The sequence below is a fragment of the Buceros rhinoceros genome, unplaced genomic scaffold (genome assembly GCF_000710305.1).
Source record: "Buceros rhinoceros silvestris isolate BGI_N320 unplaced genomic scaffold, ASM71030v1 scaffold5752, whole genome shotgun sequence".
Lineage (NCBI taxonomy): Eukaryota > Metazoa > Chordata > Aves > Bucerotiformes > Bucerotidae > Buceros > Buceros rhinoceros.
This window is the reverse complement of record NW_010399404.1, coordinates 28,442-49,135: the sequence shown is the minus strand read 5'-3', so window position 1 is coordinate 49,135 and position 20,694 is coordinate 28,442. Positions and strand designations below refer to the sequence as shown.

The following is a 20,694-nucleotide window of genomic DNA, read 5'->3' as shown; positions in this document are numbered from 1 at the left end:
CCGTCACAGTGCAGGAAAAGCTGCGGAGAAACTCGTGAAAGCTCCCAGCACGAAAGGGAGTTGAAGTCTGGATATCCTCACCCAATTCAGACAAGACTCACGGCAGTAATAGTTCACAGTCTGTGATCCTCAGGGATCCGGGGGTGTAGGCCTCAGGTCTTGGGCCTGGTCGGGCCTGGTCGTCAGCCAGCAGAGCCGCAGGCGGGTCCTTCCCTCCAGTAACGCTGCCGGGGGCCGAGAGGGAGATCTGCCCCCGCCTGCTGCTTCCAAAGGCTCCCGACGTAACGTTCCACCTGACTCTCTTAACCAACTAAATGCGGAATTATTATACTACATGGAATGATTCTATTTGTCCATTTCCCGAAACAAGGAAGTTTCAGCTCAAACCAGGACAGGGTGAAATAGATGGAATTCATTGGAGAGCTTACCTAGCATAGTATAAGACTGAGACTTAAAATCATTGTCGTGCTTCTCTGGGCTCTTTGAATTTTTTAAACATCTTTTTAAAAGCATAGGCAGGATAACAGGCCACAGTATTATTAAATGCTTCCACTAATACTGTGTACGTAGTTGGTGTCTTTTCTCTATACTTTGATAATTTCCTACTTAGACAATGAAAAATCACATTAGGCCTCTTAGCAACTGCTTTACAAAGCCATTTTGTGTTCAGTTGGTCACGCACCAAGGCAAAGGCGCTCTTTTCATAGTCACTGTTTGCAAGGCTTAGATATGCCTCCCGTTGTGTGAGAGTTACTTACAGTCTTTGATCCTAAATCTACAATCTAGTACTGGGCTGGACGGAATGAGAGTGTGTCTGAGTAGGTATTCTGCACATGAAAGTGAGAAGTAAACTGAGTTATAGATAACTTCTTGCCCTTTTCTAGAATCCACCTTAGGTGTCACGACTACTTTCCAGCATCTGAAAGTTGCTCAGTGGTTTTAGTTCAGCCATGCTAGGAGTGAAACTTTGGGCAGTGGCCCTTTTCCCAGTGCGCTGCCTCAGCCCATCTCTCTCTGACACCTGGAAAACTTTATTAACAACGCTCCTTCCATAAAATCAGAAGCAAGCCTCAAGCAAAATATGTGTGTTTGGTAGGACAAAACTAGTTGGTGCAAAACCAGCAGTGCAGTAGTTTTGGCTCTTCTGTGGCTTTGTCAGGGACTAACAGGATCTTGGACAGATACATGCAACCCATCTTTCCTTTTGGAAGCTCTTGGAAAATAATTCTTACCCTTGGTAATATCTGTTGATAGATCTGCATGCAAATAATGGGTTTGCAGTGAGAAATCTCAGGCTTGAGGGTGTCAGAACAGGATGAGATGTTTGGACTTCCAAGGGCAAAGAAATTGTATTATAAAACCATACAGAGCCTATTGACAGAGTAACTGAGGAGTTAGGGAAATAATTTGTTTTGGTTGCTATTTATATTGCTTCCAAAGCAAAATGGGGAGTGTGAGGTAGCTGAAAACTGCAGCCCTTTCAAAGTGTAGTGCTCTAGGGGAAGAAAGAGGAAAAAAAGAGCATAGTACAGTATGGGAAAGAGCACACTTTCAGTGTGCCGTAATCATCATTGCTAATTGTTTCCTTTTGTGTATGAAGGACCCAAGCCAAGCAGAACAATTCCTGGAAATGGCAAGACAGTGACACTGAGACTCATCATGGGCTGGACATATATTCTCCAGCAATGCACTTTTCAGCATCTCTCTCTTTATAGTCTGCACACTGGGCAGTTGTTGTGTTGGGCTTTTTTCCCCTTCTTTGTCTCTAATCAGAGCTGACTTTGAGTTATTTGGGCTTGGTACAGCACTGCAGGCAAGAACATGCCTGACTCATGATGTGTTATGTTAGAAATGCTCTGCTAACAACCCCCTGTTGTCATTTTCTTTGTTTCCTCCCTTGTCCGTGCTCCTTTCAGGTTTGACCATACCAAGGTGGCAGAAAATGCATGAAGTTTGGCTTCTGCTAACTCCCATCCAGCACACAGCCCAATGTCACATATAGCAAAGTTAGTTGCATCTTCTGAACTGAGATCTCACTTCCAGATGTAGTGGAGGGTGTCGATATGCCAAGGCTGAATTTGCACTCACAAAGATTTTGGTGTAATTTCACCTCCAGCAGTCTTTTCTCTAGGAAATGGCAACTCCGTCCTTGTGTCGACTGTTTGATAAAAAAGATACAGTTTTGCTTTCTGAGCTACCTTCAGGGTAAGAGAATGGTAGCAGTTACTAGAACGACCATCGGTGTGTTGGCAGCATACCTGCATAAGAACATCTGCATCTGGGAATCCACACGCAGACCTTGTGCATTCTTGTCATGCTCAACAGAAGTGCACTTAATTTACTGTCCTGGGAAAACATGTGGACTGCATAAGAATCACAGGTGGACAGATGAGTACACGTGTACATGGGTATGTAAGAGCTCGACATGGGTATGTACACGTAGTAGTGCGCATACGGGTGCTATTTACAGATGTGTACAAGCCCATATGTATGACCTTCACAGGTACCAGTGCAGAGATCCACTTTTCAGATCTATATGGGAGTACGGAAATACATATGCCTTCTTCTGCATGTATGCACAGTGTAAGGGTATGTTGATGTAAATGCAAATATACATAGGCACGTGCTGGCAAACAGATACATCATGGTAGTTGATGACGTGACCAGACATTGGCGATCAGTCCTGTAGTGAGGAATACAACTTGCCCTTGCTTCCAGGATTTTATTAAAGTTTTGTGACTACGTCAGCTGTGTCCTCTTACTCTCTTCTTTCTTCCTTCAGCGACCAATATAACACAGAGTTAAGATTTCTTGGTATATTGGAAAGAGAATGGCTGACTGATAGATATGTCAGTGATAGGTATTTTGTGATTTTTTGACAGCGCTTGCTCTATGCAAGGAGAGTAAAACTGCCATAAAGGAGAAACACTTGGTTCTCTAAGAGGTGAGTTGCACATAGGTGCAACAATGATTTATATCGTTCTGGTCCATGTGTTCTGCATAATAACAAGAGCAGAGCCCCTTTCTCGGTTGCCCCTTCCAAAGAAGGTGACTCCAGGAATGGAAGCTCACCATTTTCTGAGACTGCTTGCTGCTGCCACAGTAGTGTCTCGGTGCTCAGTAATGGTATGGAAAGGCCATTTGGATTTGCATGACAAAAGCGTCAAGTCCAGTTAACCAGAAAGGATTAAAAGATTTAAATGAGGAATTTTGGCCAAATAAGAGCTAAGGCAGATTTTGTTTTCTGCCTGGTAGTGTTTGAACAATGGAAGCTCTATAAGCTCTGCTGAAGATCTGCTATAGCTGTTTCTTAAGCAGTAAGGTAGTACTGAGCAAAACTGAAAATGTGAGCTAATACTGTGAAACCAAAGTTCACGCAGAAGATGGAAACCCTGTGGCTGGATGCATTAGAATGCTTTTTTAGGAAAAGTAAGCAAATTGAGGGAAAAGTTTATTGCCATTTCATATTGACATTATTGAACTTCAAAGCTAAAAAGAGGCTAGAGCATTATTTACTCTGATCTGCGTCACCAAAAGATTTCCTCCAGCTATTCCTTAGGCACAGGGTAGTAATTAGGAAGAAGATACATTCTTTCTGACCATCTATTGACTTGCTGTATGAATTGGACAGGAATATTCAATTACCTTTGTTTTATTTTCTCTTACTCTAAATTAAGGATAGTGGCCCTTAATGGGGGAGGAGATGATAATACAATGGATTAACATCAAGACACTAATATTCACAGAGTAACTAAAAATACTCTGTAGGAATTTCTCATGGAAAATGTTTCTATGATGGAGAGATGTATTTTTTCCAGTTCCCTTTGGGAAAAAGCCTGACACACACTGCCCCCCCACACCCTTTCTTTTTTTTTTATAAAGGAAAAAAAAAATAGTCACAGGCCCACTCCAGAGACAAAACATTATTGAGAGCTGTCTGCATTTTGCAGAATCAGGCCCAGTGGTGGGGGGAACCAGCTAGTCAGCTGCCCTTTTGTGTAGTGCTTGATGCTGAGTCCAGCCCTGATCTCTCTCCTTACCAAAGAGCTCTTGGTGCTCCTGATTACAGCATCCCACCTACTTTGAGAAGGAAGTGTAATCTGGTGCTGAATGCGGTGTGTGGGCCCTCATCTATCTCACATTACTGCTTCTCGTTTCAGTGCATCCACTGGAAAATGTTAGCCTTTTTTTCTTTTTTTTTTTTTTGTGCTTTTGCTTCTTTCTCTTTTCTTTTCACTTGCTTTTGTTAATGCTCTGTCGCTGCAGTGGCAGTGTTCTGCTTCCCCTTTCCCTTTCAAGCCCCAGCAGCAGCTGGACTTACACGGTTTCTAGATCAAAGCAAGAAGTTTTACCAAGAGCCCCATTTGCCTCTGGCAGCACCACTGGCCTCTTTTACACTGTTTTAATACTATTCCCCAAGAATCCTGTAAAGACAGTGGAGGTTAGGAAAACAGTTTTGTCAGTAAGGGTTTCTCTGGAGACCAGGTGAGACCATATGAAGGGGTGAGGGGGAGCTGTCCCATTCCCAGCCTTCCTTCATTGGTCTTATGCTGTGCACTAAAGCTGTGCCTGGTTCAGCCAAGCGGCTTCTGACTAAAAATTTTGACATCATGATAATTGATGCCAAACAGAAAATAGAGTTGTGTGTTGTTTTTTTTTTCCCCACCCTCTTCCTTTTGTTAGTGCTGGAAGCTGGAGGTCACAGCTGAGAAAGTTTTTAGATACATGTAGGAGAAAGATGCAAAAGAGCTTCTGATTCTTTTTCTAGCATCAAGATGGGGTTATAAGATTACAATATTTTCCTCTTGATGTCTCTTGTAGGTAGGGTATTAGTTATGTTCCCTGCCCTGTCCAGCAAATATTCAAGCAAATACTTAGCTCATCACCTCACTGTTTTCGTACAACATAAGGCTCAGTGCAGGTATATGTTTGGGGAATCCTACCTGTGGAGGGTTGAACTTTGTTCCATGCTTTGGAATTTGAATAGACGTGAGCAAAGAGATCCTGGAGAGATGTCTGGGTTGCACAGGGCAACAACAGAGGTGTTAAAAAAAAAAAAAAAAGTTTAGAGACCTATAGTATTTCAGTCTAGATAGTTTGAGACAGGTCCTCCTCCCCGGTCCATCTAGACCTGCGTAGCGCACTATGACAGATGGTGTCAGCCATGGGACAATGCCATCCTGCCAGTCGCACTTCTTCTGCAGACCTGGAGTGTCTTTGCTGCCTTGCAGGAGAGCCTAGCACGCCTCTTTGGTCGATATTGCAGATGGAAGGAGATGCCAGTGCCCCTGCAACCTTTATGAGAAGGCTGAGAGCTGGAGACACAGGCTGGCACGATTTGTCTAGCCCATTGGCAGCCTAGGCAGGGAGGCTAATGCATGGCTGGTATATGGAGACTGAACTACTTTCTTGTACCTGCCAGGGACATTCTTGTGAAGCAGGCTTAGGGCATATTGGCTAAGGAAGGTAGGTAGCGGGGGAAAACTGCGTAAGCGAGTAATATCTAGTCAGTGTTTTCACAGAACGCTTTAAACATTGGAGTTCTCCTTAAAACACATTTTATTATTGAAATGAAAAGCTGAGTGAAAGGATGAGTTTCTGTCCCAAAGGAAGTTCCTCCAGCCCACATTTGTTTTCATAGCTGCTGGTGAAGTTGTTGGGTTTTTTCTTTTTTTTTCAGTGGAAAACCCTCAGAACTTCAGAATTGAATTCATATATAACAGTCTGATATTCCCTGAATCATATTAATTATTGATCTGACTCCAAATGCTCTGTTGAACAAGAACTGTATTTCCCTATGCACTGCAGTTCCATGTGGTAGCTGTCCTGTAAGGCCCTTGTGTCCCATTCTCCCATAGGGACCAGAATATTTGGTCAAGCTGCTTTGTGGAAAAACTAGTCAAGTGTCTCTTCAGATGCTGGGTGGGACACTGACAATGCATCACGTGAAAGCATTTCCTGAGAGTGCAGACCAGCGATAAAAATGGGGACCGCTATTGAAAGTAAACGCAACGCCTGGAAAATCAGAATCATCATACAATCATAGAATGGTTTGGGTTGGAAGGGATCATAAAGATCATTTAGTTCCACCCTTCCTGCCATGGGCAAGGACTCCTTCCACTAGACCAGGTTGCTCAAAGCCCCGTCCAACCTGGTCTCGAACATTTCCAGGGACAGGGCACCCACAGCCTCTGTGGGTAACCTGTTGCAGTGTCTCACCACCTTAACAGCGAAGAATTTCTTCCTTCAATCTAATCTAAAGCTCCCCTCTTTTTCAGTTTAAAGCCATTACCCCTTGTCCTGTCATTAAATGCTCTTGTAAAAAGTTCTTCTCCAACTTCCTTGTAGGCCCCCTTTAGGTACATGAAGGCTTCTATAAGGTCTCCCTGGAGCCTTCTCCAGACTGAACAACCCCAACTCTCTCAGCCTGTCCTCACAGGAGAGGTGTTCCAGCCCTCTCATCATCTTCATGGCCCTCATTTGGACTTGCTACAACAGATCTCTGCCCTTCTTTTGCTGGAGGTCCCACCGCTGAATGCAGTGAGGTCTCACCAGAGTAGAGTAGTGAGGGAGAATCAGCTCCCTCGACCTGTTTGTCGTGCTTCTTCTGATGCAGCCCAGGATGCAGTTGGCTTTTTGGGCTGCAAATATACATTGCTGGGTCATGTTGAGTTTCTTCTCATCAATCAACAGCCCCAAGTCCTTGTCTGCAGGCCTGCTCTCAATCCGATCATCCCCCCACCGGTATTCGTGCTTGGAATTGCCCTGACGCATGTACAGGACCTTGCACTTGGCCTTGTTAAACTTCATGAGGTTTGCGTGGGTCCACCTCTCAAGCCTATCAAAACCACTGTTTTATGTTATGCTAAGTTCATACAAAAGCTTTTCTGTTAAGTTTGGAGAAACTGAACATGCTGTTTTGAGTTTCAACAGCTTGAAGTGAAGCATTTCACTGCTAATTTTCTGTTAGGAAAATGGAATTCTGTGTTAGAAAGCCATCCTGATGGAAATATTCACCCAACCATACTAAACAGATCTATTTCCTGAGATAGACCTTTTGTACTTGCGCAACCTTAGATGGATTTGAAATACAATGAAGTTGCTAAGTGGAGTGTTATTTGCTAAGTCATTGTCTGATACAGTTTTCAGTGTCTTGTGTAATAAGATTCAAGCTTTAAATGATCAATGGGGCCGTCCTGAAATAATTCCTTTCTGCCTCTCAGATGAAATACTTAAGACACTTGACAGTAATCATTTCCTCACAAACTCTTCACTGAACCAAGCTAGACAGATTTAGCTTGTGCTAGCTGGACAAATCTGAGCTTTCAGGATACACTTGAGAGGAGCAGGGCATTCTGTGGCTGGTGTATGTCTATATACAGCTCTCAATACGGGGCTGAAGGTAATCAAAGTCAACTACTGCATGCTGGTAAATAAGCTTCTGTGATGATGATGTTTTTTGTTGTCTTCTTAATTCTAAAAAAGCTGTCAAACCTTCATTAGTTAGGAAGTTAATTTGTAAATTAAAGCTTTTCAATTTTGTGAGATCTTCTGTGCATCAGACACTAGGAAAGTCTTTAGCTCCATACTAATGTCCCCTTTCTCATGTCCTGTCCCTGCCCTCCCATCCCCCCAGCAGAGAATCGTATAAAACTGAACGGACCATAAGATGTTATTTAATAGTTTCTGCTTCCACTGTCCCAAGACAAAGTCAATTACATCTATGCAAGTCTTGACAGCAATTTGTTTAACCTGTAATTAAAGGTCTCCAGTGGTGGTTGCTCCTCAGATAATCTCTTCCAGTGCTTCACTGTTCTTATATTAAAAAAGCTTTTCGAAACATCATTTCTAACACTTTCTTGCTGTAAGTGTTGCCTGTTAATTCTTGTCCTTTTCAGCACAGATACAAAGTACAGATTGTTCCCTTCTGCTTTGTAGCAGCCTTTTTATATTTGAACACTCGTATAATGTCTCCCTGCAGTTTTCTTTCTGTTACAAAGAAACAATACTTTAAGTCTACCTTCTGTTTTCTACATCTCTGGTTATTCTCATTGCTCTCATCAGGACTCTTTCTAATTGTCCCACTCCCTTCTTGAAGTAAGTGCATTTCTCCAAACTGGACATGATCTCCAGCACTGTCTCCTCCTGTGTTCCCATACGCTGGCGCTTCATTCAGTCCACCCAGTTATGACTTTCTATTAAGTGTTTCTTTATTCTGTCTCTTTTTACTTCTGCACTATACAGGCTCAGTGTAGAACATAGAATTTCTTCATTATTGTATATGCAATAATATCTGTAAAATACTGATGTATCTTCCTTTATGCCCTTCTATCTAGAGATATCCAAGGTGCAAGTTGCTTTTCAGAGCTAGCGTGAGGTATGCCTGTGTCTGTGGCCTGTGGCACAAGGGAGGAGCGTCATAGCTAGTTGTCTTGGATTCCCTGTCCTGCAATTTTTATTCTCTGTTACTAGGCCAAAGGGAGGTTGAACAGAACACAAAGCAAGAGGGAAGTTCAAGTTTGTGCACCCTGAATCCATGCCTTAAATATTTTGCTATACTGCAAAGGTGAACTCTTGATACTGTCAAGTTAGTTACTTTTTTGCTTAAATATTACCAAGTATCAGCTAGTTTTTAGGAATAGGCTCGGATTTCTGAGTCTAATTTCTCAGAGCATTTCTTTTGGCTTTTCCAGTAAAGATGAAATCTCTTCTTGTCTTCACTTTCAGCTTTTGGCTAATGAGCACTTCTGCAAAACCAATTCTATGACCTCAGGTTGGATACCATGATGTGAGAAATATGCTTTTGAAAATATTGAGTTTAGGTGGTTTTCTCACCATTGCTTAGAAAATCTGTGAAAAAGTGGTATTTCAAGAAATCCAGAAACTATAACCTTTTTTTTTTTTTTTTTTTTTTTTTTTTTTTTTTTTTTTTTTTTTTTTTTTTTTTTGCGATCCCTTTCCTCACTTATTGCTAAAACTGAAGTTTCTGTAACAAGGAAAGAAGCAGACTTGACCCTTCCTCCGTAAAAGAACATCCATCCTCAAATCATAGTCCGTGTCACAACCAATTCTACGTAACCTTACTGCTATGCCTTTTTGGTATTTTGGCCTTTTTCCCTGAGGAAAAAACTCTAGTCTTTAACACAGAACCTTCCAGCAGCGTTTCTCTTGCAACTATAAAGGCTTCTCCCCCCTCCATATAGTGTCATGTCTTTTTCACAAATATATATATATATGATTTCTAACGTTCCCATCATGTTTGTCTCAAGATGAAGTTGTGGGGGTCTGCTGTTTGCTTTGAAATCGAGATTTTCTTCAACAGTAGACCAAACAAATGAATTAGCAGTCGGTGTACATGTCTTTTTCACAAATATATATATATATGATTTCTAACGTTCCCATCATGTTTGTCTCAAGATGAAGTTGTGGGGGTCTGCTGTTTGCTTTGAAATCGAGATTTTCTTCAACAGTAGACCAAATGAATTAGCAGTCAGTGTATGCCAGCATGGCGAATGCAGAAATTCACAAATGTGGTACAATAATTTCTGTCTTTATCGCTACCTGTTAAAAGGAAGGAATCCAAGAAGTAGGTCATTTCGCAACACTGCTTTTCTGTTGTTTAAATGTTGCTATGCAAGACCGAGAATAAGGCTGTAGAGCATCTGACATTTTAGTTGCTTAGCAATATTCATAGTTAACTTTAGAAGCAGCAGACTTGGTACATACAAATGGTATTGTGCAATTCTAGACACATATTAGAACTTCAATAAATAGCTGTAAAGCAACTTCCTGCCCTCCCCCTGCCCCCACCCCCTGCCCCAAAGTGTGGAACCTCTCTCATTCATATATTTAGTTGGTCAAAAGACAAAAAATGTTAGATCTTATTCCAAAAAGGCATAGATAGAAATGTTTGGTCTTTATCTTGGTGTATTCCAAGGTGAAAGATAAGGCAGCAAGATGAACCTGGATCTTCTTAAATCTGTTTAAGCTTGCAGGGGATTACCCTCTGAATGATTTGGGTTGGTGTTAACTTTGTAGCAACTGTGAATGCACTGCAATGTCCTGAATGCTGGTGAGGAACAGGGGCTGATTTTTTGGCTTAAAGGACAGTTGCACCCACAATGAAGTACTGGGTCCTTGCTGCTCAGTATCTGTTAAGGAAACGTTCTCATTAGACCAGTTGAAGAAATTCCACTCTGCCCTTTTCAGCTCTTTTTTATTTGCACCTTGCATACCTTTTTTTTCTCTTTCTTGATATCCTCCTTCAGGGACTGCTTCTCTCTATCTTCCTATAGATAGAGAGAAACTAATCAGTTTCTTTTCTCTTCTGGAGTTCTCCACAAAACGTTCAGTTTTTCAGAATCTATAATTGATTTTTAAGGTGGAAAAAGTTTGTAGGGAAGCTTGAAATAATTCTGCTTTATTGTTCAAGCATTCTACTCACCAGATTCCTATTTTAAGCTAGGTAAACATATGGTCTTTGTTAAACATAATTCAGATGAAATGTAGGATTGCATTACTTTTGTCAATATAGCACAATTCATAATTGAGTCTTATTTGTTTGGTTTCAGTTACTTACCGTCAATGTTTGATGTATTGCTTTTCATGACAGGTAAATTAACTCCTTCACTGTGATGAAGGGTGATTGTGTTTGTTTATTACCTGAATACAGTTGTAATCCCAGTGAACCATCAGATGGGTTTAGACTAGGTATGCACAGTCCACACACAGCTATTTAAATAACTATAGCATCTTCAGTTACCCGTCACTGAAGCCTTGGATGGCTACATGTATGATCTATCCCAAATGCAAAGTAAAACACTGTTAGCTGGTGTATTTGTTTCTACTTGCTGGTTGGGGCAGGCTAGAGACACGTAGTTCTGGTAAGCCAGCTGCTAAACTGTAATCTATTAAACTTGTCTGGTTGAGTGCAGATGCCTGTACGGAAGTCTTAGAAAGGCTCTAGGATGAATGTCTGGCAGTTAGCTCTTCTGGGAAGTGACACAGGCAGTTGGTGAAAGGGGGCAGCCTGTGACAGCAAAACACAATTGGTGGTACACAGGATGCAGTAGGTGAACAACTTGGCTGAACTTCAGAAATGCTCTTCCTAGCTGCTCAGTTAATGCCTTTTTTTCTTGATGGTTCATGATGGTCGTCTTCTAATTTACCATGCTATCAATGATCATTCCCCTTTGTATCATGCCTCTGTCCAGCCTGCACCAAAACCCGTGTTTCCTGCTTAATAGCACCCACTCAGAGATCAAATTTTATATTGGCTACTGGCCAAGTCTAGCACATCATTTTTCTTTTGTTGATCCCTCTCTATCTGCAACTTCACTTGATTGCAGAGAGATGCTTTTTATCATTGTGAAAAGCCATCTGATTAGATCTCTCATTACCCATGAGTGAAGCTTCTTAAAAGTTTAGCTGGAGAAATTCCTTGAATGCTTCAGAATTGCAAAGTTGCCATTTTTAAGAAACCTCAAATTTGGTTTAGCTCAGCTTAAAACAAACCTTCTTTCTCAGCAGATTTAAAGGAAACCTGATTTACTGTCTATCTTCTTATCCCTCAGAATGTCTCAGATGTCATGGAGTTCTACTGCTGGTTATCAGAGACTACCCCATCCCTTACCATTCATCTGTACTGATCCAATTTATTAAAGAGGTTGAACAGTCAAAACTATTCCTCTGTTAAAGTGTATTTAGAAGCAGTCTTCATGGAAAATTAAAAAAACCACTTTTTTTCATTGTTCTAATCTAATTTTTGGAATACAAAGCAATTTTAAGATTGGAAGCATGGAGGTTACTTTTCAAATTATCTACGCATAACTTTTGCCATTAATTTTCTTCTCTTTTTTCTACCTTCTTTCCTGGAATAACTAAAAGTAGTCATGTAGGTCTGTACCAGAAGTCATCTCCTTGATTCCCTTAGGCCTTTTGACCTTCTTTGACACGTGTATCAGACATAGCATGAACTCAAGCTTGTCTTTGTTTAAACAGGCAAGATCAGTTTTGTTCAGAAAGCCATCTGATAAAAATGAGCAAATTTACGGACACTGCTTTCATTCATTTGCTCACTTCTAAGTTGTTAGGGACTATCCCATGTCCCAAAAAGGTACTAGAAGACTATATTCTGGTGAGGGACAGCTCTCGAGTCAGTCATGGTCTTACTTTCCCTTAGAAAATAGTTTTGGAAGCTCATATATTTAGAATTATCGAATCAAGTTTTTTGTCCTAGATTTTTTGCTTGCCTTTTTAATGGTAGATTGCAGGTTAGGATCACAAACAAACAAAAAAGCCTCACTGAAAGAACTGGTGACAAGTCAGACCAGAATTTACACAAACATATTCTCCTTCAGCAGGCAGTGTTAACATTTGGGAAGGATGTGTTTCATCTATCCCGGAAAACTTCACTGAAGCATCTGTTGATTTCATTAAAACACAAAGATTCATAGGTTATGAGACCAGAAAGAGCCATTATGATAATCCAGGCTGATTTGGTATGTAATTAATTCCTGCCTTGCTATGTCTTTTAGAGAAAACAAGACACTATTTTAATTTAAAGTTTGCCAGTAGCGGAGAACACACCATAACCTGTAGTAAATTATTTCAATAGCAAATTACCCTCATGTAAAGATAAGTCATCATATTTTAAAATACGAATCTCTCTAACTTCAGTTTCTAACCCCCGGATCCCATTATTTCTTTGTCACATGGATTGAAGAGCCCTCTATTGCCAAATTCCATTTTCTGCACAGGTACTTAGAGATGGTAATCAAATCACCCTTTAACCCCTACCTATTAAACAGACCGAATTTGAATTTCTTCACGATGGGACATGCATTCCAGTCATTTAATTATATTCCCTCTTCTCATTCTTGAACCTTTGGTTTAACAATTGAACTGCGGGTAACAGAAGCTGCCCTAATGTTTCATTACCCAAACCAGAGATGCTGTTGTCTCTATATTCCTGCTCAGGATTCACCTTGGTTTTACACCCAAGTGTTATTGATATCCTTTTTTTTTTATATAGTCCTAAGAGTTCTGTTGTAACTGATTCTACATCAAGATCTTGATGTACAAATGTGTCTGTCAATGATGCCTCAAGTCAGCTGTGTGAACACTTGTACTTTTTCATTAAACACAGGTGCTTTTCAAATTTCTCAAGCTATGTTGTGGATTTGTTTTTTTAAAAAGAAAATAACATAGAACAACAAACATTTGAATAATAGAGAGTCAGATGGGGTGAATGTTTCTTTAAGAAGACTGAATTCAGAACTCTTCTATCTATTCAACACCCTTTCTCCTTTCTTCCCCATGTCTTCCTTTGTGTTTGCTTTCTCGGTCCTATCATCTTTCAAATTTTTTCTCAGATCCTGCATTTCTGGGTTACAACTAACCCATGTAATTTTCTCTAGATCTTTTGAAAGTCTTCTATTCAAGGATTCTGTAGCTGTGGTACCGATAGGACTAATGAAATACAAGGCAGTCTGCAGCAACCCCCAGATAAACACCGAGGCAGATCCTCTGTGGTTCCCAAGAAGAGATGGGAATTGTTACTCAAGTATCAAATACGTGAAAGGGGGATGATCCGTATGTGGCTCAGCTGAGAGTTGGAAGCTGCTTACGTGTATGTGATCATATTCTTTCTACCAGCAACCTGTACAAGTTACCGAAAGCAGATCACCAAGTCACAGTTAGACACAACCAAGCACCAGCTATATGTAAGATATGCTGCTGCCTTTCTGCTCCTCTCAGCTGTGGAAAGGCTGGGTCAGTATGCAGTTTAGAGGAGTGCTGGTTGGACAGACTGTTCCTAGTGTCTTATAAGGGCACTTCTCCTTTGTTAGGGTCATGAAAATTGTTCATTCAGGCCTGGCATTCTCTTACCTACCAAAAAAACTCCATGCTGGTGTGAAACCAAAAATGTAGTGTTGCGCTGAAGTCAGCGCAAGTCTGCCACGTGTATGTGCCGCAAGAAGAACTCTGTCCCCAGGAAACCATATCAAATTACCCTCTTTTCCTCTTGTCCCTGCAGTTGGACGAGGAATAGAGTGTGCATGACCTGCTATACACATAGATTCATTATGAACATGAGAAAAGCGCTAGTGAGCCTGAAGAACAGTCAACCTATTCACCCAGTATTCTGGTGCCGATAGCGGCAGGTGGAAATGCCGTTTGGGAGAGCATGTGAGCATGGCTGCTATCAGTGGTGCATTCGCCTTACACTCCCACAGTATCCGCCACTATTGGATTAAGATTATTAGAAGGTTTGTCCCTTCCTTTTCCCTTTAATATCAGTTTGTGGACTTGCTGTCTGTTTAGTTTTCAGTTCTTTTTGAGCCTGCTGAAGCTCTCTGCTTCCACGACCTCCTGTGGCAGCAGGTTCCAGAAGTTCACCACCATCTGTGTAAATAAATACTTCTAAAAATCCATTTAAAACTGAAATTCTACAAGTTTCAGTGAGCGCCTCTAGTTCTATTATTGCTGGATTTGGCAAAGAGCAGTTCTACATTAACCTTCTCCATCTTCTGTAAACTTCAATCTTTTTTTCTGAGTCCTCTCCAAATATAAGAGACCTGACCTTCTCAGACTATCCTCAGAAAGCATCCTGCTCCATCCTCTTAATTGTTCTGTTTGTTTTCCTCTGTACCTTCAGCTTCTCTGTTTCCTTGAGATGCAGAGCCATCACACAGACTGCATGCAGGGCTCAGAACTAGTGTTCGGCTGAGGTGCACCTCATTAAGAGGTGGGAGGCTATAACGCACAGCCTTACTGAGTCACTGGAAGGAGGTGTATGGTCTGTCTAGAAAAACCATTCGACATGGTTAATCTGTAGAATGAAAATATGACAGTCCCACAAATTGAAAATGTACTTTATTCCTATTGCAGATATTAATAGACTTGGAGTTTTTGAAGACTGTGTGAGGGCAGAGTGCTTTATTGGGAACTGGAGCAAACGAGCGATTGTGAGTCAATACTGTCCTCTGCTGGGAGGAACTACGGCTTTGTGCCATGACTCCAAAATGGAATCAACAGTTGGCTTCTTCCTCCACTCTGATACAGGGTGTTTTGCCTTTGCAACAAGAAAATCCAATGTGTGCTGGCTGCACTGAGGAAGTTACACTTTCATGCTTAGCAAGTGCAAGAAATTCGTCACTTGCTACAAACGTGTTGAATTGAGATTTCATTTATTTTACATCCTGAGGTCACTTACTTTAGAAGCTTTTCTCTTATTCTCTCTCATTTGTCTTTTGAATATTTACTGCACACTCATTTATCTGACTTTCCTGTCCTATTTATAGAATTAAAAATGAGTATCGCCTTTCCCCTTTCTTTTCATAGCAAACTGCTGGCAACACATCCTGCTAGCATTTTGAAAGCAAAAATCAAACGTGTGTGTATATATATGCTATATGTAAAAGATGCAAAGTATTTTAAAATAATAACTCCTTAGAAAAAAGCACTCTTCAGTAGCGTCACAAAACATGAATTCAACCAAACTTGTACTTGTTGCAGTGCTTTTGCTTGCTGTGTGTGCTAGCTCTGGGATTAGGAAGCAGAGAGGTGGTTGAGAGAAAGTACAGTTTCAAATTTTTCGTTATTCAAGTTATTCAGTATTATAGATATTTCGGTTTTGTGCCTTATCCATTCCCTGCCTCTGTGAGAATGGCACAGGGAAGAGAGGAGTCCTTTTTGCAAGTAATGAATTCTGTACCTGTGAGAAAGAAAAGGACAGGCTGCTTGCCTCTTTGGGACTCTTCTCTTGGCTAATTTCCATCCATGTAGTAACACAGAGTTTAGAGTTCTGGTTTATCCCAGAGAGAGTAAGACTCCAGACTCTGAATACGTACAGGCTTTTACGGGTTATCGCAGAGAGCGTAGGTTTCTTGAAGCGAGAGTAAGCTATGCAGACATCTCCATAGCAAGTTCATGCCTGTAGTGATATAACAATTCTCAGAGAAATTTTAGGTCTTTGTTTAATTATTCTTGTAGCTCTTTAGGAGACATAGGGCAATCACAAACAATCCACAGCAACTTGCTTAATTTTTTTTTATCTCTTTCTTAGTAGTTAAGTGGGCTTATAGAAATAATAGAGAAGTGCCAGTGGTGGTACGCAGTTCCCTGCTGTGGCTAGCAGAGGTAGAGATGGAGGTTGCTCTTTGTTATGTATTTTGTATGAGTTTTATGCAAATATAACAGCGTGATACCAGAACACTGTATTTCATGTACAAAAGCACAGTGGGCCTGTGGTAGTTAATTGTTCTTGCTGTCCTTCAGTTAAATGTTCTCTTCTGCCTGCTAGTCTGATGTGTAGTCATTGCAAAGTACCTGTCGCTGTCTCTTCTATACACACTCCTGTCTGTGCTCTCCCTCTGTCTTGTCTGACTCTTGCATGGTCTCCTTCCTGCTCCCTACTGCCTTTTGGGAGAAGTTTATCTCCCATGGCTGAAAGTAATTGGGGTATTTGTACTGTATGCAGGATTGATGTATGATATTTTTCCTTGTGCCTGGCAGGTTGTTTATAAGAATAATGACATTCGTCTGGAGCTGTCTCGCTTGGCACGGATTGGTGATACTAAAATGAAGATCTACGGGGAAGTGAAATTTGTATGTGAGAATGTGGCTACACTGGATCCCATCAGCTTTGAGACACCTGAGGCCTATATTAGTCTGCCTAAATGGAACACCAAAAGGATGGGCTCCATCTCATTTGATTTCCGAACCACTGAACCCAACGGACTGATCCTTTTCACTCATGGCAAGCCTCAGGAGAGGAAAGATGCCAGGAGCCAGAAAAATACAAAGGTAGACTTCTTCGCAGTTGAGCTTCTAGACGGGAACCTCTACTTGCTGCTGGACATGGGCTCTGGGACCATTAAAGTCAAGGCCACCCAGAAGAAAGCAAATGATGGAGAGTGGTATCATGTGGATATTCAACGAGATGGAAGATCAGGTAGAGTGATGTCTTGTTCTTAAGTAGATTCATCTTACAAATCCAGACCTAGGGCTGTGTATCAATTCTCAGAACCTTCAAAACCTGTTAGATAAGTCACCTTCTTACAAAAACTTCAGTGTTACTCCAGTGATGTTTATCCAGCAAAGCAAAGATGTGGATGGCTAGGTTTTCGTTAAATGTTTAGTATGAACTTTGATTAGCACTTCACAGAAGCAGTCTCTTGACATTTTATTCACAGTCTTCAGATATTCTGGTCCTATCTTTGCAATTACATACGTAATTGTAGTGATGACTTCTTTGTAGGATACAGTAAGGTTTAAGATCCTTCAGAACTATTATTATTTAGTTCTTGATTTAAGAAATAGTCATTGATCTACTCTGGGTTTCTGTTCAAAAAGAAACTTAGTGGAAACCAAGTAGAAAACTTGTTGATGTGAGCTAATATTACTATCTTCTCCTGGATCTTGTGTTTTCAAAGAACAGGGATTTAGGATCTTGTCATGAGGGAAAAAAATGTAATGGGCGTAACTAGTGACAAATCAACATCTCCACCCTATTCTGTTTCCTTTGTATCTAGTATCTTGTAGTTTTTAGATAGGTTTCTTGACTCTCTTGGATGCCAAAGTCTAGTCGTAATATCTGAGTCAGCATTCAGTAGACGTTTCTTTTTTTCCTCGCAGTTTCTCATTTCCAAAAATGTGGTTTAGTTTATTTCTAATAATATACTTACTATGCAATTACCAAAAGGTATTTTGTTTGTTTCTAGTGATGGATATCAAACTAATATACTTACAATGTACTCTGAAATTTTGTGAGGAAACAAAATGATCAAATACTGTAACTTCGTCTTGAGAACGTGTGAATAATTGTACTTGAATTTTTCCTGAACCTTTAGGATCTCAAAACCTGGTCGTATATCCCATCAAAGGAAATTTTGCTTACATTTGCAAGTGGATTTGGGATTCGTCTGGTGATCTCCAGATGGTAGCTTTAGGTCTCTAATTTTATGTTTTCAGTTGCTGAATGCCATCAGTAGAGAGAACACAGTGCCAGAATTTGCTTCCCTTGAGTTTTCAAAAAAGCTGACTTTTAGATACCATGCAAAGCCCAACTGTTTGAACAGGTCTTTGCCTGAAGCTAGTTTTTTCTTTGATGATGTGAGGAGTTTCTTTATATTTGGCGCAGTGCTCTACTAGGACTTAATATGTGTGGTTGTAAGTTGCTATCTCCTAAAGACATTGATAGGAACATTTTATAAAGGAAGCCGTAAATAAACGGAGCTTTGATTCCTTTAGAATTGCTAAAATTTAATTAACTTCGAAGGATAAACTCAATTAGTTGCATTCAGTACTACCTTTGGTTTTGCTTGCTCACTTGCTCTCTTTGCTTGCTGTCTGGTCCCTGGAGAGGCAGTTGCAGAAGGAGGAGAGTCAGAAATGCACTAAGCTCTCTGCTAATAAAGTTTATAAAAACCTGGGAAGAGGGGCACACAATCATTTGGCCTGGGAGGGTGTTAACAGGTGGTATTGCTACGTAGTGGATAAGACTGTAAGACCGACTTGTTTGTCACTTGGCAGGGGGTGTTGTGATGTTCTGGACACTAATTAGAGATAATACATTTTGAATTAAGAGCACTTGGCCCAACAAGAATGAACACATTTGTATGTTCTTGTCTTATCTTTCTTAAATTTTTTTTTCCAAATTGCATTTTCTGCTGACTACGGGTTAATGGTCCTAGTGACTCGTGTCTTGCCTCCCCAGAAAACCAGGATCTTGGAATTCATTTCTTCACGCCATGCCTTTAGCAAGCATCAACCATTCTTACCCAGTGGTACTTTTGGTAGTTGTGAAAAGGAAGCTGAGGATCTCTTGTTCAGTCCCTGGCTTTGCTCTCACGTGCAAAGAGAACTGTTCTCTGGTCTGGAGAATTTCTTTTTAAATGTGGATGCCTGTCATCTGGAAACTGAACTGGAACAATGAACTTACTTAATGTAGTCTACAGAACAGCCATTTGGGTTTAATGAGCTAGTGACCTAGATGTTCTGATTTTCATTACTAAAGTGGCCAGGCCTTTATTAGATGTCATCTCTCCCCTTCATCTTCCCATTTCTGTAACAGTCCAAAATTTCAGGCTCTGCTGAGCTTAGAAAAATAGCCTAAAAATCCAAATATTCTCTACTGCAATGTAGTATGGCAGGAGCACAAATGCAGGGGAAGCATGACAGTCGTGCTCAAATAACCTCCGGCACCTCTAGTCCCCTCAGGCTTTATGTATGCTTTGGTCTGCGTTGCTTGCCAGAGCAACGAAGGCTGTGTTTTCTTTCCAGTCTTAACAGAAGCTGTCGGTGTGGACATGATCACCGTGTGTCCTGTAACCTTTCTTCCTTGGGGAAAGCTCCTACAAAGTATCCACAAAACCTGTCACAATTTTTAGCTGGGGAATACTGAGCACCATACACAAAATAATGTTTTTGGCTGGTCATTGGCTACAAAATACACATGTTGTCCCACCCACTCAAACACTAAAAATCTTACTGACTCGCCTCACTGGTTGCATCAGTGCACTGCTTTGTATACCAGCTCTCCCCTCAGTGACGGGGATTTTTTGGTCTGCACAAAGTGCTTAAGGGACTGGAAAGGACACTCTTGGATATTTCTGGTTTCTCGAGGTGGAATTTGACCTACCTAAACAGAATTGCTAACATGGGGGGAGGGGAGGGGGAGGAGGCGGGGGAAGGAAAAAGGATATCAGTTCACGTGACTGCTCCTTCCTAGGGTCAAATCAGAGCTTCTCCATCTCAGCAGCTTGATCTTAGCAGTGCTGTGCATCCGAGCTACTGCCATCTCCTTACAGGAATAAACCGCAGAGTACGAAACACTGACAGAAAGTTCAGGCTGCTGCCTTGCCCATTTCTTTTCATCATTTCACATTCTTTCTCCAAGTTTTACACTTCTCCTTAGTATCCAGTGTTTATTCTCTTTTGAGGAGTTTCTCTGCCTTTGTGGCTTTTGCAGGTGGTGTTTCTTTTCTCAGCAGTAGCAGCTGTGTGGAGCTCAGCCCTCCAGTATTTTGGTTTGTTCTGGTCTTTTGAGTAGTGTGTACTCCACATGCTGCTTTTGAGGAGTAACAGCGGAGATGCTGGAAGGGGGGCTGTGATCTGGTGTCTCCGTGACACACTGCCTTTACAACTGTAGGTGTATTGTTACGTCTTCTCTTTTCTTACTTTGGAAAAGCGAAAATATCTGTGGTGCTGCAACTTGTTTTTACAAAAGATTCATCAAATAACCATAGTTCACTTTGAGCCTTTAATTTGTAACGACTCTGTTGCTTCTGGCACTCTGCTGCCTCTGACATTATTTCTAAATTATTACTGAAAATTATACACATGAAATACCGTGTGTGTGTGTGTGTGTGTGTGTGTTTGCTATTCTCTAAGAAGACACCTATTACAACTGAAGAAAAAGCATGTGTACACAACTGTACTTTCCCACAAGTCACAAAAAAGAGCTAACTGTTAATTAAAATCTCCCACCTTATCATGGGGGTGTATACGATAAAAACGCAAAGTTGTGGAATTAATCTTAAAGCTTGGGTAGTTGTCTCTGAGGACAGACTATTTAATGACAAGGCAGCTGGATGCAGTGATTTATAGCTAGGAAAGGTGATTGCTTATTTTTAGCTAAGTGTCTTGTGGGCAGCTATATCCCTACCCTAAAAGCTGCAGAATGCTCTT

The 20,694-nt window shown here is 41.0% G+C and overlaps 1 protein-coding gene across 1 annotated transcript in view; it reads left to right on the top strand.

Moving 5' to 3' along the window:
• LOC104489298 (neurexin-3-like) overlaps positions 1–20,694 on the top strand; it is a 51,974-nt gene that overhangs the window by 29,374 nt on the left and 1,906 nt on the right. The window contains exon 4 of the mRNA XM_010131444.1: positions 16,519–16,957. Coding sequence (XP_010129746.1) covers positions 16,519–16,957 — 439 coding nt within the window. The remainder of the gene's footprint in view (positions 1–16,518; positions 16,958–20,694) is intronic.